This window comes from Cydia fagiglandana, chromosome Z (assembly GCF_963556715.1).
Source record: "Cydia fagiglandana chromosome Z, ilCydFagi1.1, whole genome shotgun sequence".
NCBI classification, from domain to species: Eukaryota; Metazoa; Arthropoda; class Insecta; order Lepidoptera; family Tortricidae; genus Cydia; species Cydia fagiglandana.
The window spans coordinates 40,315,005-40,340,776 of record NC_085959.1 but is presented as its reverse complement, the minus strand read 5'-3'; the positions used below and the strand labels follow the sequence as shown (position 1 = coordinate 40,340,776).

Sequence of the window (25,772 nt, the reverse complement as noted above, 5' to 3'; positions counted from 1 at the left end):
GTCGCTGCGCAGTTGCGTCGACGCTGCGTCGACGTTGCGTCGACGTCGGCCATAGAATTGTAGACGCCGACGCTCGAAAGACGCCAGATGTGGGGGGGCCCTAAGTTATAAGATTTGAATCTAATATTATATGTAAGTGTGTAAAAATAAAACACCAGCTTAATAACACCGATTTAATAAAAAAAATAGAAACAAACAACAGTCGTTGTACTTATAATTTTGTCAAGCACCATTATTCTTAGCCTAAGAATTAAAAATATCAACTAACCGAACAAGTATTAAGTGCATTATACCTCTTGCGTCGAATGATGGTCTGAATGACAGTCTCCCTTCACGTAAAATGTTTGTAGATCATTTCTGGAACTTTAGCACATTCCTTTTTAGGGTTCCGTAGCCAAATGGCAAAAATCGGAACCCTTATAAATTCGTCATGTCTGTCCGTGTATGTCACAGCCACTTTTTTCCGAAACTATAAGATCTATACTCTTGAAACTTGGTAAGTAGATGTATTCTGTGAACCGCATTAAGATTTTCACACTAAAATAGAAAAAAAAAACATAAATTTTGGGGGTTCCCCATACTTAGAACTGAATAATACGGTAAAAACATATTACTTCAATTATATCTCAAATTAAGCCCAACCTAAAGATACTTGTAGGAACTGTCATAGAGACCATCATTCGACGCGAGAGGTACCTATAGCCATTAAAACACCGAACTGACCTCATGCCTTTGCAATAAGGTTTACGAATTTCAGTTAAGTCATACTATACGGATCCGATCCGATATAATTCGATAAAATAAGAAGGAGAAATTAAATAAATTAGAACTAAAAAAAAATCATACTAAATTGTTGTCATTATTTAAATTACCAAAATGTGAGTTACGTAGAAAGTCGCGCCCTCATTTAATTTCTAATATTATATGTCGCACTTTATTAAAAATAGGTAGCAAGGTCCAAATGTGCTTAGAGATCTTATAGAGTTAGACCAAGAAAAGTCTGCAGCGATTTTGACAGCCCTCGCAGTGCTAGTGTTATTTTAAACATCAAACTTCTATAAAATTATGACGTATAAATGGCACTTGTACTGCGTGGGCTATCAAAATCGCTATAGACTTTTCTTGGTCTAACTCTATCAGTTTCCGTTAATACAGTTTTGGACTATTTATGGCGAGTGTAAAATATTCCCGCACCAAAAACAATATGTATACATACATTATGTATGATTATGATTATGAGGCAACTAAAGACGCTTAGCGTAAGGAATATCCCACCAAAAACATTCTGTAAAAAAACTAGCCAAGTCTCGATGGAGCTGCTTGTTTATCTCTAAAAAGTAATGAAATCTAGACAAAGTCGTGCCAAGTCTAAGGTTCCTTACTGCGATTTCTTTATTATTATAGTTAATGTTGTGTGACTTGGCCGTTGAAGGGTACACAAGGGTACAAAACCAGGTGCTCCATGACACCATTGCACCAATCTGTCGCCAGAACCGCTACCCATTGACGATGGAAAATTGCCACTTGGAAAACGTTGATTCAATAACCAGTCAATTGTAGGCTTGATAAAGCTGCGTATTTCAATAATACTTATGTATGGGCGAGCCTGAAACAAAAACTTCTTTTTGGTGCAATGGTGTCATGGAGCACCTGGTTTTGTTCCCTTGTGTACCCTTCAACGGCCAAGTCACACAACATTAACTATAATAATAAAGAAATCGCAGTAAGGAACCTTTGACTTGGCACGACTTTGTCTAGATTTCATTACTTTTTAGAGATAAACAAGCAGCTCCATCGAGACTTGGCTAGTTTTTTTACAGAATGTTTTTGGTGGGATTTCACTTCTTTTTGTAGAAACGTGGGCATATTGATTTATTTTATTAGATTTTCTTATTTAACACATTTTTTTTCTTTTTAGGAGTAGTTTTTTTATTATTACAAATCTTTCTTTTCTTTTTTTCCGGTTCTGATTCTTGTACAGTAGCAACAGTTTTTCGTATTGCCCATTCATTAAATCTAATAATTAAATAATAATCAGTAATCCGTCACTAATCATCATATAATGACTTGGCAATCGCACATAATGCTTTACTCGTACCGTACTCGTAAATATGTGTAATGCTCAAACTGCAATTAGCGCTAGCTTATGTTCAATTAGAATTATTTTTAATAGGTGACGATGATCCTTTTGTCATTATGCAGCCGTGCGATGGCCAAGTCATTATACGTATTACAAATTAAAGATATCTTATTGATACGGTTTTAACACCCCCTGGCACTGATTAAAATAAGCGACTTGGTTTCACATTACATCTCAAAACTTTTTTGTAGTAAAAGCGTTGCGAGACTTGCACCTTTTTACATGTAATGTTTTTGATGGGATCTCATCTCTTTTTGTAGGCAGTCCTTCTTTTCGGGTACTCATACCCATACTATGTATACACATATCATAACTAAACATATCTTCATTCATACTCACATCGTACATCGTAGTGTACCTTTACTTTACCTACTATTTGTAGGAACTGCAACAGTAACTTTGTAATATCATATATTTATATGGGATTACAAACTTACTTATGCAGTTCTTAGATCTTTAAAACGTGACTGATATTGCAATATTTTTAGGTTTTCCCTTTATGTGGCCATTAAACCCTAACTCTGTACCAAATTTCAGCTCTCTGAGTTTATGGGAAGTACTAGTTCTATTCTGATGATCATGAGTGAGTTTCATAAATGCGAAACTTTGCTTTCGCTTAACTTCGGAACTAAATGACCTACAGACTTGAAATTTTGCATTTTAAGTATGTGATTATAGCTTACTGGATGACCAAAATTTCTGCGTTCTGGTCTTATCCAGAGGTTCTCAAATAGGGGCCTGAAAATGCGGCGAAATGGTTCCAGTAAAGGATGGTACGGCAGTGTTTGCTTCGCGCTCGACTTGGCGGGGGCACTGCCGTGCCCCCCGATCGTACATTAACCCACCTGTTCATATCTCTATCGCATGCAAATAATTATATTGCTGTCCCGCTCGCACAGTTTCATTGACCGCCGTCATCATCGGCGGGACAGCAATATACCTAATGACGCGCGTGCGATAGAGGTGGGAACAGGTGGGTCAATGTACGAAATTTCTCGTGCTAATCGTCCTTTGTTTAGTTGTCAAGCGCTAAGTATTAGTTTACGTGTCCTAGTCTATTATTTATGCTTTTCACGATACATATGTATAAAACATTTCACTTTTTGTTTATTATGCTGAGCACCAGTGGAGCGAAGTAGGTAATAATGCAGTCGGCACCTGTAATAATAAATTCATGTTCTTATACAATTTTACATAAGTGAAAGTGCTTCATTTGTGTAGTCACCACTAGGGGCAGAATACACGCTATTTATATAATAACAGCATACCAAATACAATGGATATCATTTTATCAGACTTTTTACTGCCCACCAAACTCACTTGGTTGGCAAAATGGTGAGGTGATTGCAGTTGGTATGCAGTCGGGTTGCAGTCCGTCTGTATCGGTCCTTAGTAAGGCTTAAGTACCTGCACGTCTCATGCACGTCAACGTCTCCATCAAAGTATTCTCGATCTCACTGCTGTCGCCGCTTTTACATATCATGGCGTATTCACCGGACACCTGCACACCAATAAAAAATGTTACATTTGACAGCCGGGCCAGCCCTCATTATGGGCGGGACAGCAATATTATTATGCGCGTGCAATAGAGATAGAAACAGGCGCGTCAATGTTCGAAAATCTATCTGAAATGCGTCTCTGCTTTAGCATCACATTCATTTATTTATTTAGAAATGTAACAAGGGCGACGCACAGAGCTCGACGTTAAGCGTGACGAGCTAAAGGCCAGACCACCTGTGGCCATCACGTATAATTACGTCGGAGGGGTGCTGACCTGCAGCGAATGTGGCCGCACATTTGCTGCAAAGATTGGCTACTTCAGTCACCTGAAAGAGCACCAGCGACGCTCTCAGCGGTAGAAAAGCAGTCGCTATAGCCGAATACGGCAAGGAGATGATGATGATGAACATTTAAGTAATACAAAAAACGGTAAAAACATATTTCCTTTATTATTCTTAAAATTAAGCTTATCCAAAAGCGACTTGATGGAACTGTCATAGAGATAATCATTCGACACGAAAGGTATAGTTGGCACTGTGCACCCCGTACATTATGTGGTAACTGAGTAGTGATTGTCCTGACTTGGACTGACAACTACTTTGTCTATTAAAACCAAAAATATTACTTTACTAATCCGCGAAAAGATAACGTGCTACTGCTAGTCAATCAGTGCTAGCCCGATAGACTTACTTGTGCATTTTTTACATGCAATTAATGTTGCCATCCTCCGACCGCAAGAATAAATACACAAATAAATATAACAAACCACCACCAACACAACAATACTCGACACGTGTTTCGCCTCCTTACGAGGCATCCTCAGGAGATGTTGACGGTCTGCCGCCCGGCAACGGAACTTTGTCTGTAATGATAACATACCTGGTAGATGAACAGTGGGTGGTTAGGAAACTGGTTCTTGGTCTGCCGAACGATGTCCAGGTACGGCAGGCCAGGTTTTACCATCAGAAAATCTGCGCCCTCAGCCACATCGCGAGCCTGTATTAGATACGTATAATGAGATAACAACTTATTCCTGATGCAATAGTTTTATCTCATATAATTTCATTTTGACGCTTGGAGAGCGTACATTATCTTATTAGTACTCTACTCTGACATTAGAAACCTTTTACAATTGCAAAGTTAATGTATATAATCATAGAGACTTGGCTAAGTACCAAGTTTAATACAGCGCCTAAAATTCATCCTTGTGGTATCCCTTCCCACTCCTACAAATTGTTTCCAGTTTTAACCTTTTGGACGCCAATGACCGATTTATCCGACGCATATTTGGCGTCCAACGCCAAACATGCATTAATCGGTCACAGACCACAGAGCAACATAGACCTACGTGCATACGCATAAAGTTTAATTTCAGTTTTGAAGCTTCGGTGACCGAGTGACTGCTTCTGTGTTGGACACGGCGTCGAAAAGGTTAAAGCAATTTAAGATTGTTCCCACTTTTACAAAATTATACGTTTCATAAAAATATTATGTGGTCAACAGTGTCAAAGGCTTAGTTAAGTTCCAAGTGTATAACCAATTGTTAAGGCAATAATATGGACTATTACGCAAGGTACTAAGTTGCCAGTATAACCCACCGCAGCCCTGGCAGCGAGCCCGGCGCTCCCCGGCGGAAGCTGGTAGCACTTCCGGTCGCCCTCCATCGGGGAGCTCTTCATCGTGTCGCGGAACGGGCCGTACATGCACGACGCGAACTTGCACGAGTACGATAGAACAGAAACCTACAATAGAATAGAATATGTAATATAATAGTAACTTTTAGGACAGGTTTAGGGATTCGTTTTACAGGATTATGAATTAGAAAGTTTAAACAAGGTACAAAATTATTAGAATAACTTAAATAATGTATTCTATGCGCGTGCGATAGAGATAGGAAATGTCAGGTCAATGTACGAAATTCTTCGTGCTTAGCGTCTTTACCTACCTACTCACATTTTGGACTCTAGTCATTATGCCGAAACATTAATAGTTTTAAGCTTGTGAGTCTTTCGTGAAAACTACAACTACATCTGCACTACATCTTCATTACCTGGTTGTCCAATTTGGATGCAATGAGAGCGTCCTTGATGGCTTTTATTCTATTGTCCATCATGTCCGACGGAGCGACCACGTGAGCGCCTGTAACCGTAACACTTCTTTCTGATTTCCTGTCTCACCTACTACATACATAAACGTTTTTACTTAACTCTTTATAAGGGTGTCAGAAATTATACAAAATTGAATCATATCACTTTGAAACAAAGTTCAAAATCAGGTGGGAAATATATTCCCTCGGCTTAGGGCTTAAAATTTCGCTGAAGCATGTATAGAAATAGTGATACAGATGTAGTGCTTTTATTTCCTTCGTATTTTCACGGAAACATGAACGTGTCTTGTTATTTCAATCAGTCTCGGTACAAAAAGTACTGACAATGTCTGTAGTAGCATTATAAGTATTACAAATACGAACGTTTTTGAGAAAATACGATGGAAACAATTATGCACTACATCTTGTACAGATTTTTACGTGGACGCTACTAAAATGGGCGGGTGCGCTCTTATATTTTATTAGTATGAGAGTGCCAATGTATACCTAGTGATGAAGTTCTTTAGGATGCCACATCTATAATAATTACTTAGTAAATTTCGAAATTTACCTGCTTTAGCGTAGGCCAGGGCGACTTCGGCTATTCTCTTGACGCTCGCTGCGTGGTCGATGGCACCAGTCTCAGTTAATACCTGATACAAAGCGACTTTTAAATTTGAGTAAGTACCTATGTATCCAACAGAGAGCCATGGTGTTCAGTCTAGAGCAAAATCACAGCGAAACAGTATATTTTGTTGACAAAATGACGATGTTATTATGACGGCATGTAGTTTACGTGGAAGCACTTTAATAAAACAAAAAATCTGATGATGGTTCCTATGTCAGTTTGTTTTTTTTATACGGAGTAGTTGTCACGTAAAATGTTTGTATATATATATATATATATATATAGACATTTTTGGAAGTATATCACATTAATTTATTTAAAAATTTAAAATAAGCTACAAAAATATTGTAAAAACATGTTTCACAAGTTATTTTTTATTTAGGTCGAGAGAGACGTGAAGAAATTGTCATAGGGACCACCATTCAACGCGAAAGGTATTGTAGTAATGGTTTTACAATATAAGAGTATAATTATTTTTTTATTGGAATTAGCTAATTCAATCTCACCCCACAGTGCCCATGAGAAGTGTAAGGGCAGAGGCACACGTCCGTAACAATGAGCAGAGACGGGAATGTAGCCCTCAGTATGGGGAGAGCCTTGACAACTGGGTTGGATGGCGAGTCCGCATTGGAGCCTGTTGGATCCTGAAATAAAAGAAGTTTAGTTTATGACATAGCAGATGGCTGAAGATCGAGAGGCCTGGAGAGCAGAGATAGGAAGAACACCCCATAGGAGTCACGTCCCTCAGACATGAGGTCACAACTGAGTGTTTTGATATATATGAATAACGCGATTTTAACAAATAAAATTTACAATTTTTTATGAATATTTATTTCCATTATATGTTTTCTATCATTTGGGCCTATGCCCACTTTCTGTAGATCCGTCTGTCTCTCGACAAAGGCCTTTGCCTTTGACAATAACAAATAAATTAAATTAAATAATTCTATTAAATTCTAAAAGCTTATAAATAATTATACCTTAGGTAGAGTCTCAACAATGCCAAATATGAGTATGGACTTAAGCCCTTTCTCTACCAGGTCAGTGAGCGCCGGAATGAGCTGGTTCAGACCATACCGGTTCACGTTTGGCAGGCTGGCCACAGGTTGGATAGCGTCAACATTTTCTCTGCAATCAGAGGAGTAACATTTTTCAGATATATCTACTATATCTAGCCATTGTCTTAGTATTAGCCTTTATTGTTTGCAATTATCTGTACAGTTAAAGTAAAGTAAAAGTTCGACTTTTTTATATCATAAGATGATAAAATATAAGTACTGATATTGATATTGTTAAAAGAAGACTGAGAAATATGTTTTGTAAAGAAATCAACAATACAAAAAATCAGTTGCAGTATATTATGGGTATTCCCAGGGACTAATAAGTAGCCATTACATATATAACAATGCTACAGTTGCCGTACTTATAATAATTATATACTTAAAAACTACAACTCATCCTAATTAAAATAATGATGTAAGGTCAATGATGATATGATAACTTTGATTTACTTACCAGGAAAGTTACGAAAACAGCAGTAAATATATAAATTATAGGGCATTAAACATACTTACAGTAAGAAAACTGGGTACATAATATTGTGAGGCTCAATACTCGTGTCCGGCTCTTGAAGTTTTCGTAATGTCGAATGGAAATAGCCCCCCTGCAATATATGTTCGCGGCTTACAAAAAGGTTACTCATTTTGTCGTTAAGTATAAACGAAATAGGACAATTTTCTAAGAGAAGATGCCAGTTTATCAGAGTGGCGACGGTCCTAGTTAGAGGTTATTGGTATTTAATTTATTTTAATTGAACAATAAGGAAAACGTTACGACTCGGCACTATTGAATTGAGACGATATCATGACGATATTGGTTGATCGGCTGTCAAACTGACGGTCTTGCGTTTTATTATTGCAAATGGCTTTGTATAAAAAAATCTAGAATCTAATTTTTTCGCCAATTAAGTAGATTAGAAGAATCAAATTTGCAGTGTACACTTATTATTTCAAAAGATAAACAGACGTTGTATAATGTATTCTGGAATTGGCTGGAGCTGGAGGTTTAAAATTACAATGGAATGATTGAGCGGTGTCAGTGAGTCTGGCAGAGTGGCAGCACCGCCCGTCGCTGCCAAACCTGCCATTTTATTTCGGCTGAGTTTTGTTGTCATAATAATTTAATGAAATTATAAAATAATCTTTACATAATAACTTTAATAGTACAATGTGGCACAGCGTATAATTAATTTTCTTAGAAGTTTTAATTCAAAATATTAGATTGAAATTTGTTTACATATCCCGTTAAGTGGTTCATTGTTTGAAGGATACAATCGAAAAGAAAGAGGTCTCAGCATCCCGCAGGGGCTCGTGATGTCATAAATTGGTGAGTACAGAACTATTAACGGATTAAGCGTCATTATAATTCAGTCTCCGCTGCACTCGTGATTCGGGCAGCATCGTTCGAGTATTCAATTGATTTTAATTACTTTTCTCGCGAGTGCAAGGGGCATGGACCAGTGCCAAGTCGGCCGTTCGAACGTAACTAAACTGAATGCGTAATCCTAGTAATCCGTGTTGATAAACCTGGTAATTTTACGAGAAATGCGTGTGGTGCCTGTTTCTTGTAAGTAGTTTATTTATGGATACATGCCATACAATGCCCAAGTCTGTTAAGCGGTAAAAAAGTTATAATCAATGTGCCTGTGCGTTATTCATGTGCGCGCGAATGTCATGTGCTGATAAAATGGTATGACTCTTATCTTTATTTTTAACTGCTTCTTACAAAATACTGTCAACTCTTCCGGCCTATAATTAGATATTTCAAATGAAGCATTTCAAATATGTTTGAGTAACCAAATCGTAAAGGAATGTAGGAAGTTTAGTTAGAAATATTGTGCTATACTCGAGCATAATCTCTGTTTCCATGGTAATGATAACCACTGATGACCACTATTACCATATATTTTTAGCATTAGAAAAAGAGTACATAATTTTGACTTAATCTTTTAATAGAAAACGCTTTTTAAATATCAGTTACTACTACAATAAGAAAGCAAAAGAATTTAAATAATCATATATGATTCACAATTTTATTGTTACATATTTGCTGTGACTATTTCAAAAGTGTTTTTCAATAAAAAGGCATGTCATGATTGTTTACCTTTTTTCTAATGCTAAAATTAACGAACTATAGATGCTATAGTTAAACCCCTTGTTTATTAATTTATTATTTTATAGTGCATGTTAGTTATTCTGAATTGAATGTAAATTAATGTAGCATTCAAATCAAGACAACTATTGTTTGTATAGTATTGTTCCATTTATTTTGTATTACTGATCTTTCTAAAGTCTATTCTTACTCTGAATATTAAAGTCATGTTATTGTTAAAATAGGCTTAATTTTGAAGAAAAAACGGTAGGAATTGCAACCAATTGGTATTTTGGACAGAGTACTGAAATTCTTTAAAAAATATGCAGTTGCGATTGTATGCATGGTAAGCATGAAAAACTATAATTATTTAGGGTGAATGGACCAGTAACACACCGTGTATTCACGAAAATCACCAAGTCAGAGACCATTTTCGGAATAACTCTAAATTTGGGAGTGTTTTGGGATAGCCTGAGTTCATCTTAATTCTTAGTACATAATTTTCTACTGAACTGCATAATGCATATTGTTTCGTTAAATTACCCACACAAATTAACTTATTAACAAATAGATTTGACATTAAAATTATTGGTCGCCTTTTTATCGTCTGTCAGTGCCTGTCACATTCTAACAAGTATGAAGGTGCGAAAGTGACTCATGACATGACAAGGGATAAAAATGCGACCATGATATCCGTGCAGGTCCCTTGAAGCTCGCTCTGTTTACATAATAATATAATACTATTGCTATCATCTATTTGGTAATGTGACCTCCTTTTGTTTGATATTGGATCATTCCATGAGCTGTCTCGTACAAATGCATTTTATTTAATATCTTACATTACCATAATTTTTTCAACATTTCAAGTCGATAGTAATTATTTTACCGAGCATTTTCACATCCAAATTAAATCTCCAATACCTGGAAATCTTCAGAAAAACCGCGTTTGTACGGGACAACGGTAGCACAATAAATAATAGTACTAGGTACAGAAGACTCACTCTCTAATAATACGCGTCTGTTACGATCAGGATAGATATGGCCGCTAGGTGGCGACAGCGCCACACGCGGCTTATGGCTAGCCACCAAAATTGGTGTGGAACGGATGTACTTTTAGCTACCTGTAGCAAAGCCACGAAATCGCGGAGTGAGCCACGCACGCCTGACGGTAGGCAATTTCGTGGAATGCTCTTGTATCTATATTTTGGCGAAATATCGGGAGCTCGAAAAGTAAAAGTAATCACGTCCATATCCCGGTCGATATAAGTTTAGTGGAACGATTCACATCATTCAAAACTGCTCCTATATCTACTCTGAAAGAATGAAACTCCTTATATTTATTATTATCTACCTTATCATCTATCGCGAACGCCCTAGGTCCGTAAGTTTAAGTTCAATACCCTCTACGCGCGTTATTAACTAACAGTCGTAAACCCTATCACAAGGACATAAGATTCACCAATGGTCAGTCAAGAGCTGTTAAGAGGATAGTGGACGACTGCTACTCCATACAAACGTAGTCCCCATTTTCTTTCCAGGATTTTGATATTATGGAAAATATTATTACACAATTTATTGTATATTAATCCAAGCCCTTCGTTTGACTTTTTACGTTTTTTATTATTATTAAAAGATTTATAAGAGTTAGAGCGAAAATCAAATTGCTAATTTTTTTAAGGCTATCTCTTATTAATATACGAAATATAACGCAAAAAGTCAAACGAATACGATAGTTAATAATTAATATATGTACATCAAATTATGTAAAAATGTTTTCCATAATGTCAATATCCAGAGAGGAAAACGGGGGCTACGTTTGTATGGAGAAGCGGTTGTCCACTATCCTAAGAATAATACTCAAGATCCGTCAGTCAATAATAGTCCGTATGTCGTCGTGTTAGGAACCAGTACGTAGGTGTTAATTTGTAAAGGCGATCACCTGCTCTGCTAATTGATAGATGACCTCCTTTCTAAATAACTGTTTACACCCACACCGAGAAGTCAAAGATACCTATTATGTGCGGATCTACGTACCATCGCCCACACTGTTAACTGTACAGTCGCCATCATATACACCGTGTTTTTTTTTATTTCCGTTAATTTCAGGGGTGCATTCCTGAGCTTAAATCTAGTAACTTTCTCAAAGATACCGATATTCTAATTAACTCCATTTCGGAGATAACCGATAATTTATTTTTTTCCTTTAAGGCCTCTACAAGCGTGTACACTTGCCTTAGGGCCGGTTTACATATTGATTAGTGTTTAGAATGAGTTCATGCATTTGCTACTAAACTTAAATACAATCTCGGTCGCTCGATGTTCGAAATGACATTGATATGTCACAGATTTCAATTGTTTGGTTGAGTTAAATGTAATGCCCGTGTTACAGCAACGCTATGTGCTACATTTAATTACTTTTTAAACTTAATTTTATTTTCAAAATATTTTTTTTTTTGAAAATTAACTATGCCATTTAGTTCTCTTAAACGTACTTAACCATACCCCGAAGTTAACGGAATTCAATAAAAACACGGTGTATATCGGAGCGGCCAAGGTGCTCACAAATATCTGAGCACGCCTCTATTGTCAAGGCGTTAGAATGCTTGTTCAGATATTGTGAACACCTTGGCCGCTCCGATATATCTGATGGCGACTGTACATCGGTGGACCTAATGCCTTATGTAATAAGGCCCATCGAGGTACAGTTAGGTGTGTTGCTGTTTATATGTACTCAAGATTCGTCAGTCAATAATACATAGTAGATACATAAAATAATGAAGTGTTTATTAACATTATCTCTTAAGACAAAGCCCTTTTACTAATTGTTTTCTAAGTTTCCACGGATAATATATAAACAATTAAAAGGTAGGTATTGAATAGATTAACTAATGAGTGATGATTCATTTGTATCATCAAGGATACCTACCAACAACATTAACTTATGAGCTGATGATATGACTAAACTATTAGTAATATTTATTCATTTATTTGCATTACTAGGAAACCATGAGAAACATACTGTTACCACAGAATAAATAATAGTACTACCGTACAGAAAGGAAGCTTCCTACAAAACCGAAGTTTGACAGCGGTTCAGGGTCGAATCATACTATCCCTTTCTAATATATGGCACTATCCCTTTCGGCTATTTAGGGTTGTCAAAATTTAAGTGATTATCTTATCTGTGGTCGTGCACGCAAAAGGAAGTCAAGTGGTGCCAACCCTAAAAATTGCTCGGAGCAATGCTGAGCCGAGCGGAGCCGAGTTAGGCCGAAGTCAGGAGCTTCGCACCCCTGCTGTTACTTAATTTCATTTTGTGGTGTTTCAGTCGATAGTTTCCCGTTTTTAACTGCAAAACATGAAAATAAGTTTTTTGTAAATAAACTTATTTTCACCTCAGCAGCTCGAACAAGGGTACTATGCTTCTTAAAAACAGTGAGCAAAATGCGATTTTGCTCACTGAGTGAGACAAAATGTCATTCAAGTGACCTTTATAGTCAAATGTCATTTCAACATGCGGGGTCTAATACAAGTTCGATATACTTGGGTTCTATTATCTCTGTCCCTCTAGGTATGTTCTCACTGCTTAGGGTGAAAATTTTTGTGTACTACACGAGATCAAAGTTATAGAATCGAATCTTGCGCTTGCACGGGACTCAAAATAAGCACTCGAAGAAATATCAAACTTTGATCTCTTGTTGTACAAATAACTATTTCTTGTTTCTGTTCCTCATTCTCTAAAATGGGATAAAACGTTTCCCCGCTCATAGATAACGTTGGTTCGTTGAATTGAGACTAAGATAACATTATCAGTTAATGTTAATTATTACGTAACTTCAGTTTAAAAGTTTATCAAGCATACGCTCACGATGCACACGGTCCTTTTTAGGGTTCCGTAGCCAAAGGGTAAAATCGGGACTCTATTACTAAGACTACACTGTCCCTCTGTCTGTCTGTCACCAGGCTGTGTCTCATGAACCGTGATAGCTAGCTGACATCTGAAATTTTCACAGATGATGTATTTCTATTGCCGCTGTACTAGCGAGTTGTATTCTACACCATTTTATGCTATACCAACCCAACTAACTATACCTCAATTTTACCTATCCCTAATGCTCAAGTTTCCTAGGATAGCGGTGCCGTCATATGGCGGCCGTCTCCATGCAAATACTACGACATCAATATTTAGCCGTATTATTTAGTATGGAGCCGGAAAACCGATCTTAAAACTTCAGTTTTGTAAATGTGACGCGCCACGGCAAAAGGTACCTTACAGCGGCTGGCGCTTATGTCACATAGCGCCGCAATAATATTGGAGCGGCGTTAATAATAGCGTAAGCGCCAATCGCCAAAAAGTACCTTTACATGTGGGACGCCATAAATATTTCTAATTAACACGAATAATATATTCGTAAGGCGCAACTGAAACGCATACAAAATTATTACAGGAGCGCTTATGTGTGGTGACCACGAGTCTCTTATGTGCTCCGTCTAGTAGTTGAGGTGGTCTGTGTCTACCACGTATCTGGAATATAATATGGATAATATTCTTTGGCACGTAAAACATGAAATCATTTTGATGTAGAGATTGCGTGTATAAAATTGCTCGTTGATCTCGGCATTGATTCTTCAAGGTTAGAACAATTAATATTGCAATTAAGTAAGCTACTGTTGAGGTTAAACTATGTATATGTCTTTCAATAAAATAGATAATTATCTATTATAATTATTGAAACGGTTAACTGTCCATTTGTACAGTGGCGTTCAAAAGTGCATGGATAGATGTCGACCGTTTATGCCTTAATAGTACGGTTGAAACATCTCTATGTACTTTTAAACGCCAGTGTACATCCAGTTGTGTTGCTTTCAACTGCATAATTATATTACCTACTGAACCATACACATACAGCCAGCGACAGATTTAAATGACTGTTCTGCATTTCGTTAAATTAGAATACTCCATCTATTGAAGTGATCTGTGATAGTTTAATCTTCGCTCGATTCCGGCAAGCCGTCTAGACGTCTATCTGTCTCGGACTCGAACAGGCGCATCTCCATAGGCTAGGATAGGCGCTTACGCCTTTAAAGACGGTGGACAATAAAAGGTTTAAGTGAACTTTATTGACTGGGGACTCGGTGCGTCTCTGTTGTGTTTAATGCGATTGTAGAAACTTAGATTCGGATATTGTATCTAGCCTCGTATAAGGCCCAGTGTGCATTACAATGTACACTCTGTTTCAATCTAATTTGAACATTTCAGAAATTAAATAAAGTCGCATTTCTTTTGTTTCGTTGTTTTCTAATACAAACGAAAGTCACCTTAATCTACTGTACAACAGGGTTTAAATTAAAAATAGGGAAACTTTCTATGGAGGAGTTAAATCTTTAGTGAATAGCGGAAAATTACACACTTACACGATCGACCTAGCCCCAAACTAAGGAAAGCTTGTACTATGAGTACTAGGCGTCAATATACATATGTACAGTCAGCCAAGAAAGTGGTCTACCACTTTTCGACTCTATCATCTGATTGATAGAGCCGAAAAGTGGTAGACCACTTTCTTGGCTGACCATACGTATAGATACATTTTTGTTTAAGTACTTATAAAAATTGTCGTTGTTTTTGTAATAATAGCGAAGTGTGGCAGCGCAACTGCTCTTTTCTTTGTGCTACGCGAATTGTGCTCTCTTGATTACATATATAGCGCTTGTCAAAAATGTTAAGTATTGAAATCAATATTGATTTATTGCTGTGAGAGCGATTGTGACAATAATATGAATTCTTATGTAGACTAAATCATACTTATTTTAAACCATTATGCGTTGCAAACTGCGTTTAGCCTTAACTACAATTTGATTTATTTGAGGTACCATAAAATCAGGTAACTATAGTGAGTCCTTAAGTACAACGAGTATGGTCCAGTTTTTGATGTTGATTCTTAACCAGCCTTTATGATATGTACTCGTTACATTTATTGGAGCTTAGATACACTAATGCTCTTTCTAAATTATATATATCTTACTCAATATAAGTTGAAAAACACTTATACATACATATTTTAGTGGAACATGAATTTGGACCATAATTGTAAGTTGTGGACTAAAGTTACCTGTATTTACGGCACAATAAAATACTAGTCCGGCTCAAATGTGTAAGGTTGACTAAAGCTAATACATAGTTGACACTCTCCCAGTTGATAGAGTATTCATACTACCGATTTGCTTTCAGTAGTATACAAGCGTTGCCCAAGTCAAACTTTTATATTACTTTTATGCCCAATATCAACGTTAAAAAATAGGATTGATTTACTCCATCTTCTTCTTTGATCTAGCGTTCTCCTGGCCTAACACTAGGGTCCACTACTCAATCTTCTCCACTTTGCCCGGTCTTCGGCATCCTATCGGGTGTGAGCTTGTTCAGTTCCATGTCCTCTATCACGACGTCCAGCCAGCGCTTCTTAATAAAAAAAAAACCACATAACATGTCAGAAACTACAAAATTTCGTTATTTCCAGAACCCGAACGATGTAAGGATGTCGCGCGTACTGAGCGCGCTGAACGGGGCGCTGCCGGACTCGCGGCCGCTGCTCTCGCTCCAGATAGTGGAGACTGTGGCCAAGTGCCCCGCGGGCTATGTGGCCGTCAGCCGGACCTACGACGAGGACGCCGACGCGGGCCTGCTGCGCCAGAACGGGCTGTTCGGCAAGAAGCCCACTCACTACATCTGCCTGTCCAAGTCTGAAGGTGAGCTCGAAATATACAAGCACCCTACGTAGTAGACTGTAGCCAAATTCCCGGGATATGTTATGTGGTCGTCAGTCGAACCTACGGATGCCGACGCCAAGCTGCTGCGGCATCTTTCAGTCTAATGTCGGCTGTATACACTTGTCGAGAGCCTCTCGGCACCGCTTCGGTCCAATTGGAGAAGCGGAAGGCGAGACGAGAAGGGAGCAGCATGTCCAGTCAACTGTAAAAATATGGGTGCACAAATCATCTCAAGAATATGTCCCATATTAGCTCTTATGCCAGCGAATTAAGAACTATGGGACACATTTTTGAATAAGTTGGCTACACCCATATTTTTACAGTTGACTGTACACACACGTTCTCGGCTTGTCTCGGGCTCTCTAGACGAGTGTGTACAACCCGCATAAGGCTCCGGTCCGCGGCCTAAGTCTGATGCTGAATGAATATTCTGCGTAAATAGGCAAATAAGTAAGTAGGTACTTAGCGTGTTGTTCGGGGCGTATGATCTAATTGACTGGTATCGGAACAACTCGTCATTAAATTTTGCTCTTGTCTGACGTTTTTCTAATGTTCCAGGCGTGCCGGGCTACGTGATGGACGGTATAGCAGTGGTCGGCGAGCGCGAGGCGGCCCCGCCTGGCTACAGTGTGGCCGGGCGGGCGGGCAAGCGGCGCTTGTGTACACGAGTGTCAAGGTACATTTGTTCTTATTGATCCATGCATTCCCCTTAACTGTAGTGGGTTCAGCCAGCAGAGTTTTGATAAATCATAATACTGTTGCCAAAAATATGAACAGCAATCTTGAGGTCTCTCTCTAGTAACTTGATTCTAATCTCGATTATACAACTTTCGCTCTATAGAAAATATCAACGTGAATATTAGTTTGTAAGTGGTAGTCTGTTCTCTCAAATATTGTAAAATTTACTACAGTATAATAAAACTAGAGTGTCTGACTTCCAAAACAACTAATACATTATTTTTATATTCAGAGGGGCAGTAGAGCCGCGCTTGCCACCCGTGACGGACGTGATCGTATGCTCGCGGATGCGGCAGGCGCCGCGAGGATTCATATTAGCCGGGTAAGAGAACTTGTCATTTCACTGAGGCTATGTATCACTCAGTAGATTATGATGCTTTCTTGAACTAGATTGAAGAAAACTGTTTCTTGCCTGTTGCTACCTTACATTCTACATCTGTTTTGAATTTGTCTTGTATGTGTTGAAATAAAGAATATACACTTAAATTAATGTTACACTTTGGTGCCGTGACCAGGATAGCCATAATAAGCTTACACACAATTCTGTGCCTTATTCACAGTGAGATAAACGGCAAGATGGTATGCTACAAAGTCGGCGACGGTAGCGTCGAGTCCTCGCCGACGCACACACAGAATGAGTACGAGAACGTCGTCTCCAACACTACTCCTGAGGCCAATAGAAGGTGAGTTGTATCAAAAACTCCTCTCATATATACACAATACTAAAACTCACACACGCTCGTAATACAATACAATACTCTTTAGTGCATACCTCACACAGTTAAGGATGATAATTAGGGGTCATCCATTAATTACGTCACACGAATTTCTAGGTTTTTTGACCCCTCCCCCCCCCTCCTTGTCACACTTGGTCACATTTGGCAAACCCCTCCCCCCTAGTGTGACGTCACATTTTTTCTACGAAATCGCCAAATCGAATTAAGTAAGTACCTAAGTATTATTAATATTTTATCAAAATATTTTTGACGATATAAATATTAGTAATTTTATAACCCAAAACTGCTTAGGAAAGACAATTAAACGAATGAAAACGATTATCGTTTTAAAAACTTGTTATTTAAATGTACAGCGAATAAAATAATTTAAATAAATTTTCGGTTAGGTACTGATGAAGTTAAAGTGACGTCACAAAGTTTGGGTCTCCCCCCTCCCCCATGTCACAATATGTCACATTTTCTTGACCCCCTCCCTCCCCCTAAACGTGTGATGTAATTAATGGATGACCCCTTATTACCAGTGGCTTTGTGAGCTGTAGTCTTTGCAAATTTTGCATACGTAAAAAATACTTAATTCGTTGAATCATTATCACAGCAAAGTCACAATAGTCTTAAGTGCCTTAGACCCTAGTAGCGCTTAAGTAATTTAGACCAATTTCCGCCATTTTGAAAAAAAAAACAAAAAATGAATCGACAGAAAAATTATATCTTACTGCTCACAATATTTCACGAGAATCGGTTAATAAATGCGACATGCAGAGGAGAACATACAAACATTCGAAATCTTTGACCAAGCTGAAACGGAGACCTTCGCTAACGCTCGGTAAAAAAGAGTGCTGAGCAGAGCACCACACTTTTTTTACGTAAAAAAATCGCAATTCTAACCCGTTTTGCATTGGTTAATAACTTTCTTCAAACTAAGAAGCAAGTTGGAAAGTACATTGTAATGTAAACGAAAACATAATGATCCATGACATTTTTCACGGTTCAACAATGAAACAATGGAATCGCTTATGGCCCGCCCTTTCAAAATTATATACGGTAGTACGAGCAGGGCCCAAGTATTGTACTGAATTGCTTCATTTAAGGTAGGGACCTTTTCCTTTTAGGGCCCATACCTTTATTCTTTAATGCGGATTGTCACGGGAGTAATGAAATGGAAAAAAAGATAGCCAGTGGTAGTGAAAACCTCCCATAGTAAAAAAAAAATAGTTTTGGTATAAAACAAAGTCAAATGTCTTCGTCTAGGTATGACTGTTATTTAAATGACGCAGTTTTGAGACGAACTAATGAAAATTAAATAACTGGGATTATTACTATCGCCACTTGTGATTTTTTTCAGATACATTTTGTTGAGGTGTGCAATAAGGAGTATTTTATCTTATCTATTTTCTAACAAAAAGTAAATGGTTATGTGAACTTAATACTGTCAAAGGCGTAATCCTTTTTTCATTTTCATTTATTTATTGCATTCCATGGTATTTACAGATGGTATTTTAAATTGAATTGTACAACATGGACCCTGAATAGGGTATGGCAAGTTAACCTTAATAGCTAAATACTTAAAGTTACCTTACAAAACACATTACACGTATTGTTTAATTAGTTAGTTTCATCATAGTAAATAATAATTATGGAATCTATTTAACACTAATAATAATCAATACGAATTTAAATGCTATACTTGTTTATATAATGCAATGATGTCAAATATTAATAATCAAATTACTAACACTAAGCGATACAATAACTAATTATGTCAATATCCTGAATGTATATTATGTAGCTTGTATTTATTTATGTATGTAATGTTTAAATATTGTTTATTTCCAGTTCTATATCTTCGAAACTGTATCATGACATCTTAGTCTGGACAAATAGGTATTGCTTGTCGCCTGAGTTTGACGTTTTCCAATTTGCCAATGGTTTTGAGTTTTGACCACCTAATGTTACATACTGTATTAATCATCGATGGGATCCCACTGCAGCGCATGCCACGCACGAATACGAGTCATAAGAATTAGTCCCACTTGCACCATCCCACTAACCTAGGGTTAAGCGGTTAAACCGTTAACCCAGTATCAAACTGTACTGGTAACCATGGTAACTCCAGGTTTAACCGGATAACTACGGGTTACTGGGATGGTGTAAGTGGCGCTTACAAGTATACTGCTATCTTGGGGTCAACAAAAGTACTTGAAGACACTAAGTATGAAGAATTTCGTACATGCACATGGTGTCGACGGTCAATACCACTTGGCGAGCGGGACAGCGATATAAATATGCGCGTGCGATAGAGATAGGAACAGGCGGGTCAATGTATCAAATTCTTGGTGCCTAGCGTCCTTACTTTATCTCTGCAGCTGACTATTGATATGTCGCTGGGAAGGTGCCACTTTGTTTTTAAACTATATATGGCATTATTCATAAACGTGTTACTGGCTTGAATTAGCTGTGCATCGTAAGTCTCTGTCTGTCGTTTGGACCTCTGTATTAGTAAGAAAGGGATAAAACATAATTTAATTAAATCAGGCCCGTAAAGGTTTATGAATAAGGGGGTTATTGTTTGTTTGGGGTTGTTCACTTATTACTTATTACTGAGACCATGATATTACGTTACACATCCATCAAAGAGAAAGTTTTTGGACGTAAAGACCATAACTTGAGTCTCTCGTGTTTAAACAGTGTGTTTTTTTCTGTTTTGCTTGAAATCAACATTGAAGTATTTGACGCTTTAACCTTTTCGACGCCATGTCAACACAAAAGCAGTCACTCGGTCGCCACTTCACCGAAGTGTCAAAACTGAAATTGAACTTTATGCATAAGCACGTAGGTCTATGTTGCACTGTGGTCTGTGACCGATTGATGCGTCTTTGGCGTCGGACCTGCGGTGCGGATATATTAGTCATTGGCGTCCAAAACGTTAATAGTTCAGGACTTGCGAAGGAGTGAATTATTTCAAAACTATCCCTTAATCCATACAATTAAAAACGCCATTTATTTCAGATTGCGAGCGGCGCCCGAGAGGCCTCCGAAGCTGTCCCCGATCATATCCGACTTGAAAAACATGAACGTGAGCGCGTACCCGAACATCGAGGACTTCACCACGGGGCACGACTACGAGGCCCTGAGTCCCTCTTACAACATCAAGCCGGCGAGGCCGGCGCCCAGGTATATTATCATGCCGCGATCAGAAAGGGATTAGAAATAACAGATTTCCATACACTTACAGTACCGGTCAAAAGTTTAAGTTCACTCTGTAAATTCGGTTAAATGAAGCTATAACACAATGTACTAATAAAATATAACACAATGTATTTAATAATCTTTTATTACATAATAAATTAAAGGTAATTCTCTAATTTAAAACCACAATTAAATAAAAAAGATCAGTTTTTGCCAACTTTAGACTCTTCAAAATATCCGCCTTTTGCTTTCAATGCTGCCATACACACTTTCGGCATTCGCGTAATTAGTTTTTGCAGTGTTGATGTCGAAATTTTATTCCAACAAATGTATAGGTATTCCCAAAGCTGTTCTTTATTAGTTGGCCGCATTTTTCTCACACTCCTGTCCAATTCATCCCATAACAACTCAATCGGATTGAGGTCGGGCGATTGAGGAGGCCAATCCATATATTTTAATTCTTTTTGGTTCTCTTTGGATGAAATGTAGTTTTTGCACAACTTCGACGTATGCTTGGGATCGTTGTCTTGTTGGAAAACAAAACCTCTGCCTACAATCCGTTTTCCAGATGGAAAAGCGTGACGTTGCAAAATGTTATGATATATTTTCTTATCCATTATGCCATTGACTCTCACGAGATCACCAACTTTGTCACCCGCAAAGCATCCCCAGACCATAACTGATCCTCCACCGTGCTTCACTGTTGGCATCACGCATTGCTTTATCATTCGTTCGCCTACTTGTCGTCGAACATATTGACGACGTCTCCCTCCAAAAATTTCAAACTTCGATTCGTCAGAAAATAAAACTTTAGACCACTGTTCAGACGTCCAGTTTTTGTGTTTCTGGGCCCATTTCAACCTCTTAACTTTATTCTGACTACGAAACAAGGGTTTTTTGGCAGCAATACGACCTTTTAGACCATAGTTTCGCAGACGCCGTTGCACTGTCGAAACCGATACTCGCTGTTCTCGGGTGGCGTTGAGTTCTTCGCAAATTTCTGGAGCAGTTAGAGTACGTTGGCGTTTGCTCTTCACGCAAATAAATTGGTCTTCGCTTTTAGACGTGACTTTTGGCCTACCTGATCGAGATCGACTGCAATTAAGACCGGTTTTTTGTTTTCGTTTCAAAGTACTCACGACAGCGGTTTGAGAAACCTTCATTTTTTCAGCGATTTTCCGCGTCGTGTAGCCCTCATTTGACAGAGTTACAATAACAGCACGAGTTTCGACACTAAAATCGGCTTTGCGACCCATTTTAAATGATTTCTAACTTCACGAAATCTCATAGGAAATACGGAACAAAAATATTAAATGGATCAAATTTTCCGAATAACATAAAACGATTCCTCCAAGAGGTATTTTTATTGTTATTTGGTAGTCGTGGAAACAATTAAACGTTTGAAATTCAAAACATATTCTATATTTGAACATAATTAAATATGATAACCTTATTTCGCAGAGTGAACTTAAACTTTTGACCGGTACTGTACATCTAAATCAATATGGATTGACAGCTATCTCAATCCCTTTTTAATTGCGATTCAGTAATAGTTCTGTTATAATAGTTAGGCCCACTTGCACCATTCTACTAACACGGGGATAACCGGTTAAACCTGGAGTTATCATGGTTACCAGTACAATTTGACATTAGGTTATTAGGTTGAACTGTTTAATCTTGGGTTAGTAGGGTGGTGCAAGTGGGCCTTATAAGTTATAATAGTTCATTAATGGGACGTCATTTTTGGACAAATAACAATTAGACACTGGATATTTTTTGTAAGATAGTGGACGATTGCTTCCCCACACAATAGTACATTGTGCAACATGGGGCGTAAGTTGAATATTGCAAACGAGAGTAAGTTAAATCGCGACGGCTTACCGGAGCGATTTATAGACTCGAGTTTGCAATATTATTACGCCCCGAGTTACACACAATGTTTTTCATCACACTTGCGGTACAAAAATTAATTATTATGACAAAAAACTGTTAATTATAGTACTAGAAACTTCATAACTCCCTAGGGAGAACGCTTTTTCTACAACTCCCGCTAAACCTGCGTGCAATTCCACATTTACTGAGCGAGTGTGATGAAAATGTATTTTATTATCCCTACTAATATTATTAAGATCAAACGGGGTGAATGCGTCGTATTTCAGTTGCATTCACAATAACGTGTACGTGTAGATTAATAGTTATTACGAATATGAAGCTCCAGTGGTGTAGCTGGACTGTTATAATATAAAATACAAGTCAATCTTACTGCTAAAGTCGTAGCATTTTACAAGTACAATTGCACTCTGTGTGTGGTGACCTCGTGCTCTTCGTAATACATCTGTGGTGTTTACATAAGATCGATGTGAACAGGCCTCCATCGACGGAGCCCCCGGTGACGTCGCCGCCGCCCCCGCACCGCAAGAAGGGCCCCGCGCCGCTCCCGCGCAACAACTACCAGACGCTCGGCGGGTACAGCGGGCTCGAGGGCGTGCCCTTCGTGCTCAACTCGAGGCTCCGGGGGCTGCCCGACGACGCTCTAGTAAGTACTACACGGTACAGTCAGGCGTGGCTCACTCCGCGATTTCGTCGCTTTGCTACAGGTAAGTAGCTAAAAGTCCATCCGACCCCAATTTTGGGGAAAGCCATAAGCCGCGCGTGGCGCTGTCGCCACCTAGCGGCCATATCTGTGCTGATCGTAACAGACGCGTTTTGTTAGAGAGTGAGTCTTCTGTACCTAGTACTATTATTTATTCTGTGGTACAGTCAGTACAGTATGTTTTTCTTGTGTCTTATTTCATCTATTACACTAATTACACATTAGCATCAAAACGAATGACCAGTTTTTAAAATCATTAACTGAAATGGGGTGCATCTCATCCCTACAAGGTATTTGACTGTATTTAATATAAATTATTTTACACCATGCATGCAGTTAATTTTAGACACAATTTCTATTTTTAAACCCGTATAAAACTATAAAGAGTAGGTAATTTGATTGTGACGTCACATGTTAGTGTTTCATGTACATTTCATAATGGAGTAAAATGGTTTTGACAGTTCGAAAAAAGAGACTGATTTGACTAATAGTCAAATACACTATTGTCTAATTGGGTACTTTCCTATACTTAAAATAAATTATTTCACACCGTGCACGAAATGAAGCACCAGATAATTATTAGAAGAACATAGATAGCAGTTATTTGTAAACACAATTTATATTTAATAAATCGGATGGAAGTATAAAAAGTAGGTGAGTTGAATGTGACGTCACTACACAAGTTTTCATATAAATTCCATATTAGCAAATCGTTTTGACAGTTCTAAAAAAGAAGCTGATTTGACTAGTAGGAAAGTAGCCAATTAAATTTAATACTTTATTTACAGACTCAGTTCCCGATGATCAAAAAGCGCACTCGCTTCGAGCTGGACCGGGACTATTCATACTCCTTCACCGCGGAACGGCAGACGTGAGACGACCAGAAAAGCACCTTAAACACGGGCAGACAAGGCTCAGTTTGACATGGCGGCATTTTAAAACATGATTGTGAAGTAGGTACAGGTACATAAGAGACTGAAAACCAAATCTGGTGTTGTTGAGCAGTATCGTATATGATACATCAATATTCTGTCTGTATCATAAATGATACATCAAAACAAAGCACGCTGATACGCGTAATTATTGAAGGTAATGTTCTATAATAAATAACATATTTTACGAGTAATAATTAATAATGGACTTAGTAGTATTTTAGGGTTTCGTTTCGGTTTTAAAAATCGAGCACATGTCGGAATTTACGAGCGTAGCCATGCTGTTTTTATGATACTTGTGTAAATGGAGTTGGACCAAGCTAACTCTGCACATACTTTGTTTATTGTTTTGTGGCACTCCCAGACTTTTGTCACGTCAAAGTTCACGAGAGTTTGCTTGGACGGACTCTGTCAACAACCTATTGGTTTGATATTACTGAGGCGTACCGCGAAACACGATAATCGAAATTTCGTTATCTGCCTGTCTATGACTCTTGCGTATTGGAGCGATAGAGAGACAGACAATGAAATTTGGATTATCTCTCTGATTTGGAAACTTTCCAAAATTGAGAAAACACATTCTCAGAAATTTCTCATATTTTTGTATGGGAATTGAAATTTAAATTTTCCATTTTCACACTGAGAGTTTCCGATGTTACCTGTAAAAAATTCCCGAAATTTCCTGGAAATGTTTCTGAACTTTTACAAAAATGTGTGCACATGTGTATAATACACATTGTAACATAATCGAGAAAATAATTGAATACATAAAAGACTGGCGGGAATGAATTGGGGGAAGGTTTACAATTTTACATTATTATGTATTGTTATTATATACTTATTGTACACACATAGAATGTATGAGTTTTTACATCCCTTTTGTACGTATCGTGGAGGTTGTAGAATATAATGTAAATGGGTAGGTCAGGTTTTTTATAATACACCGATTTTATTTGACTGAACTAAAGTGTCATGGGGGTTTGATCATCTAATATTTTTACATAGAGGTCGTCAAATGACACTCTTACAGTCCGCAACATTAGTTGCTAAGCGGGCGAGGTGTTCATAATGATCTTGACGCGACTCTATTGTTAAGAGAATAAGAGCGCGTCAAGGTAATTTTGTAACACCTCGCCCGCTTAGCAACTTCTGCTGCTGACTGTACAAGGTTCACCATGACTGTCAGTGAAATAGTGTCATGTTACAAACAACAACACTTTTAACTGTCCATCGCTGGACCTTATGCCTTTTGTAATAAGGTTTATGATCTGTCACTCTTATATCTTTCACTCTGCGATTAAAACATTTTGACAAAAT

At 37.9% G+C, this 25,772-nt stretch overlaps 2 protein-coding genes across 3 annotated transcripts; one reads left to right on the top strand and one right to left on the bottom strand.

Annotated features, from left to right (window-relative positions):
• Positions 1 to 159: 159 nt before the first annotated feature.
• On the bottom strand, positions 160 to 8,215 carry LOC134678411 (delta-aminolevulinic acid dehydratase). The gene is made up of 9 exons (XM_063536981.1): positions 7,929 to 8,215; positions 7,335 to 7,482; positions 6,861 to 6,998; positions 6,298 to 6,379; positions 5,691 to 5,779; positions 5,239 to 5,382; positions 4,520 to 4,636; positions 3,548 to 3,641; positions 160 to 3,298 (listed from the first exon to the last, which is right to left on the bottom strand). Exons 1-9 carry the CDS (start codon positions 8,054 to 8,056, stop codon positions 3,237 to 3,239), a joined length of 1,002 nt encoding a protein of 333 aa, XP_063393051.1. The 5' UTR covers positions 8,057 to 8,215; the 3' UTR covers positions 160 to 3,236.
• A 262-nt stretch (positions 8,216 to 8,477) lies between these two features.
• LOC134678468 (uncharacterized) lies at positions 8,478 to 25,528 on the top strand. 2 transcript variants are annotated; one of them, XM_063537039.1, is made up of 9 exons: positions 8,478 to 8,739; positions 16,020 to 16,248; positions 16,828 to 16,945; positions 17,240 to 17,329; positions 17,568 to 17,690; positions 19,578 to 19,625; positions 20,751 to 20,915; positions 23,298 to 23,466; positions 24,312 to 25,528. In XM_063537039.1, exons 2-9 carry the CDS (start codon positions 16,038 to 16,040, stop codon positions 24,396 to 24,398), a joined length of 1,011 nt encoding a protein of 336 aa, XP_063393109.1. In that variant the 5' UTR covers positions 8,478 to 8,739; positions 16,020 to 16,037; the 3' UTR covers positions 24,399 to 25,528. The 2 variants fall into 2 exon arrangements, with proteins under 2 accessions (XP_063393109.1, XP_063393110.1); XM_063537040.1 differs by lacking the exon at positions 19,578 to 19,625 and having other exon boundaries at positions 24,312 to 25,527.
• The last annotated feature ends 244 nt before the right edge of the window (positions 25,529 to 25,772 follow it).

Bases quoted from the DNA above. Each gene is read 5' to 3' on its own strand.
- LOC134678411 (XM_063536981.1), bottom strand. From the start codon at position 8,056: ATGAGTAACCTTTTTGTAAGCCGCGAACATATATTGCAGGGGGGCTAT. The intron at 4,637-5,238 runs GTGGGTTATACT...TATCTAATACAG, and splicing joins GGCTCGCTGCCAGGGCTGCG to GCTCGCGATGTGGCTGAGGG. The intron at 3,299-3,547 runs GTACTTAAGCCT...TTATTATTACAG, and splicing joins GACGTGCATGAGACGTGCAG to GTGCCGACTGCATTATTACC.
- LOC134678468 (XM_063537039.1), top strand. From the start codon at position 16,038: ATGTCGCGCGTACTGAGCGCGCTGAACGGGGCGCTGCCGGACTCGCGG. The intron at 19,626-20,750 runs GTATTGCTTGTC...CATTTATTTCAG, and splicing joins ATCTTAGTCTGGACAAATAG to ATTGCGAGCGGCGCCCGAGA. The intron at 23,467-24,311 runs GTAAGTACTACA...CTTTATTTACAG, and splicing joins GGCTGCCCGACGACGCTCTA to ACTCAGTTCCCGATGATCAA.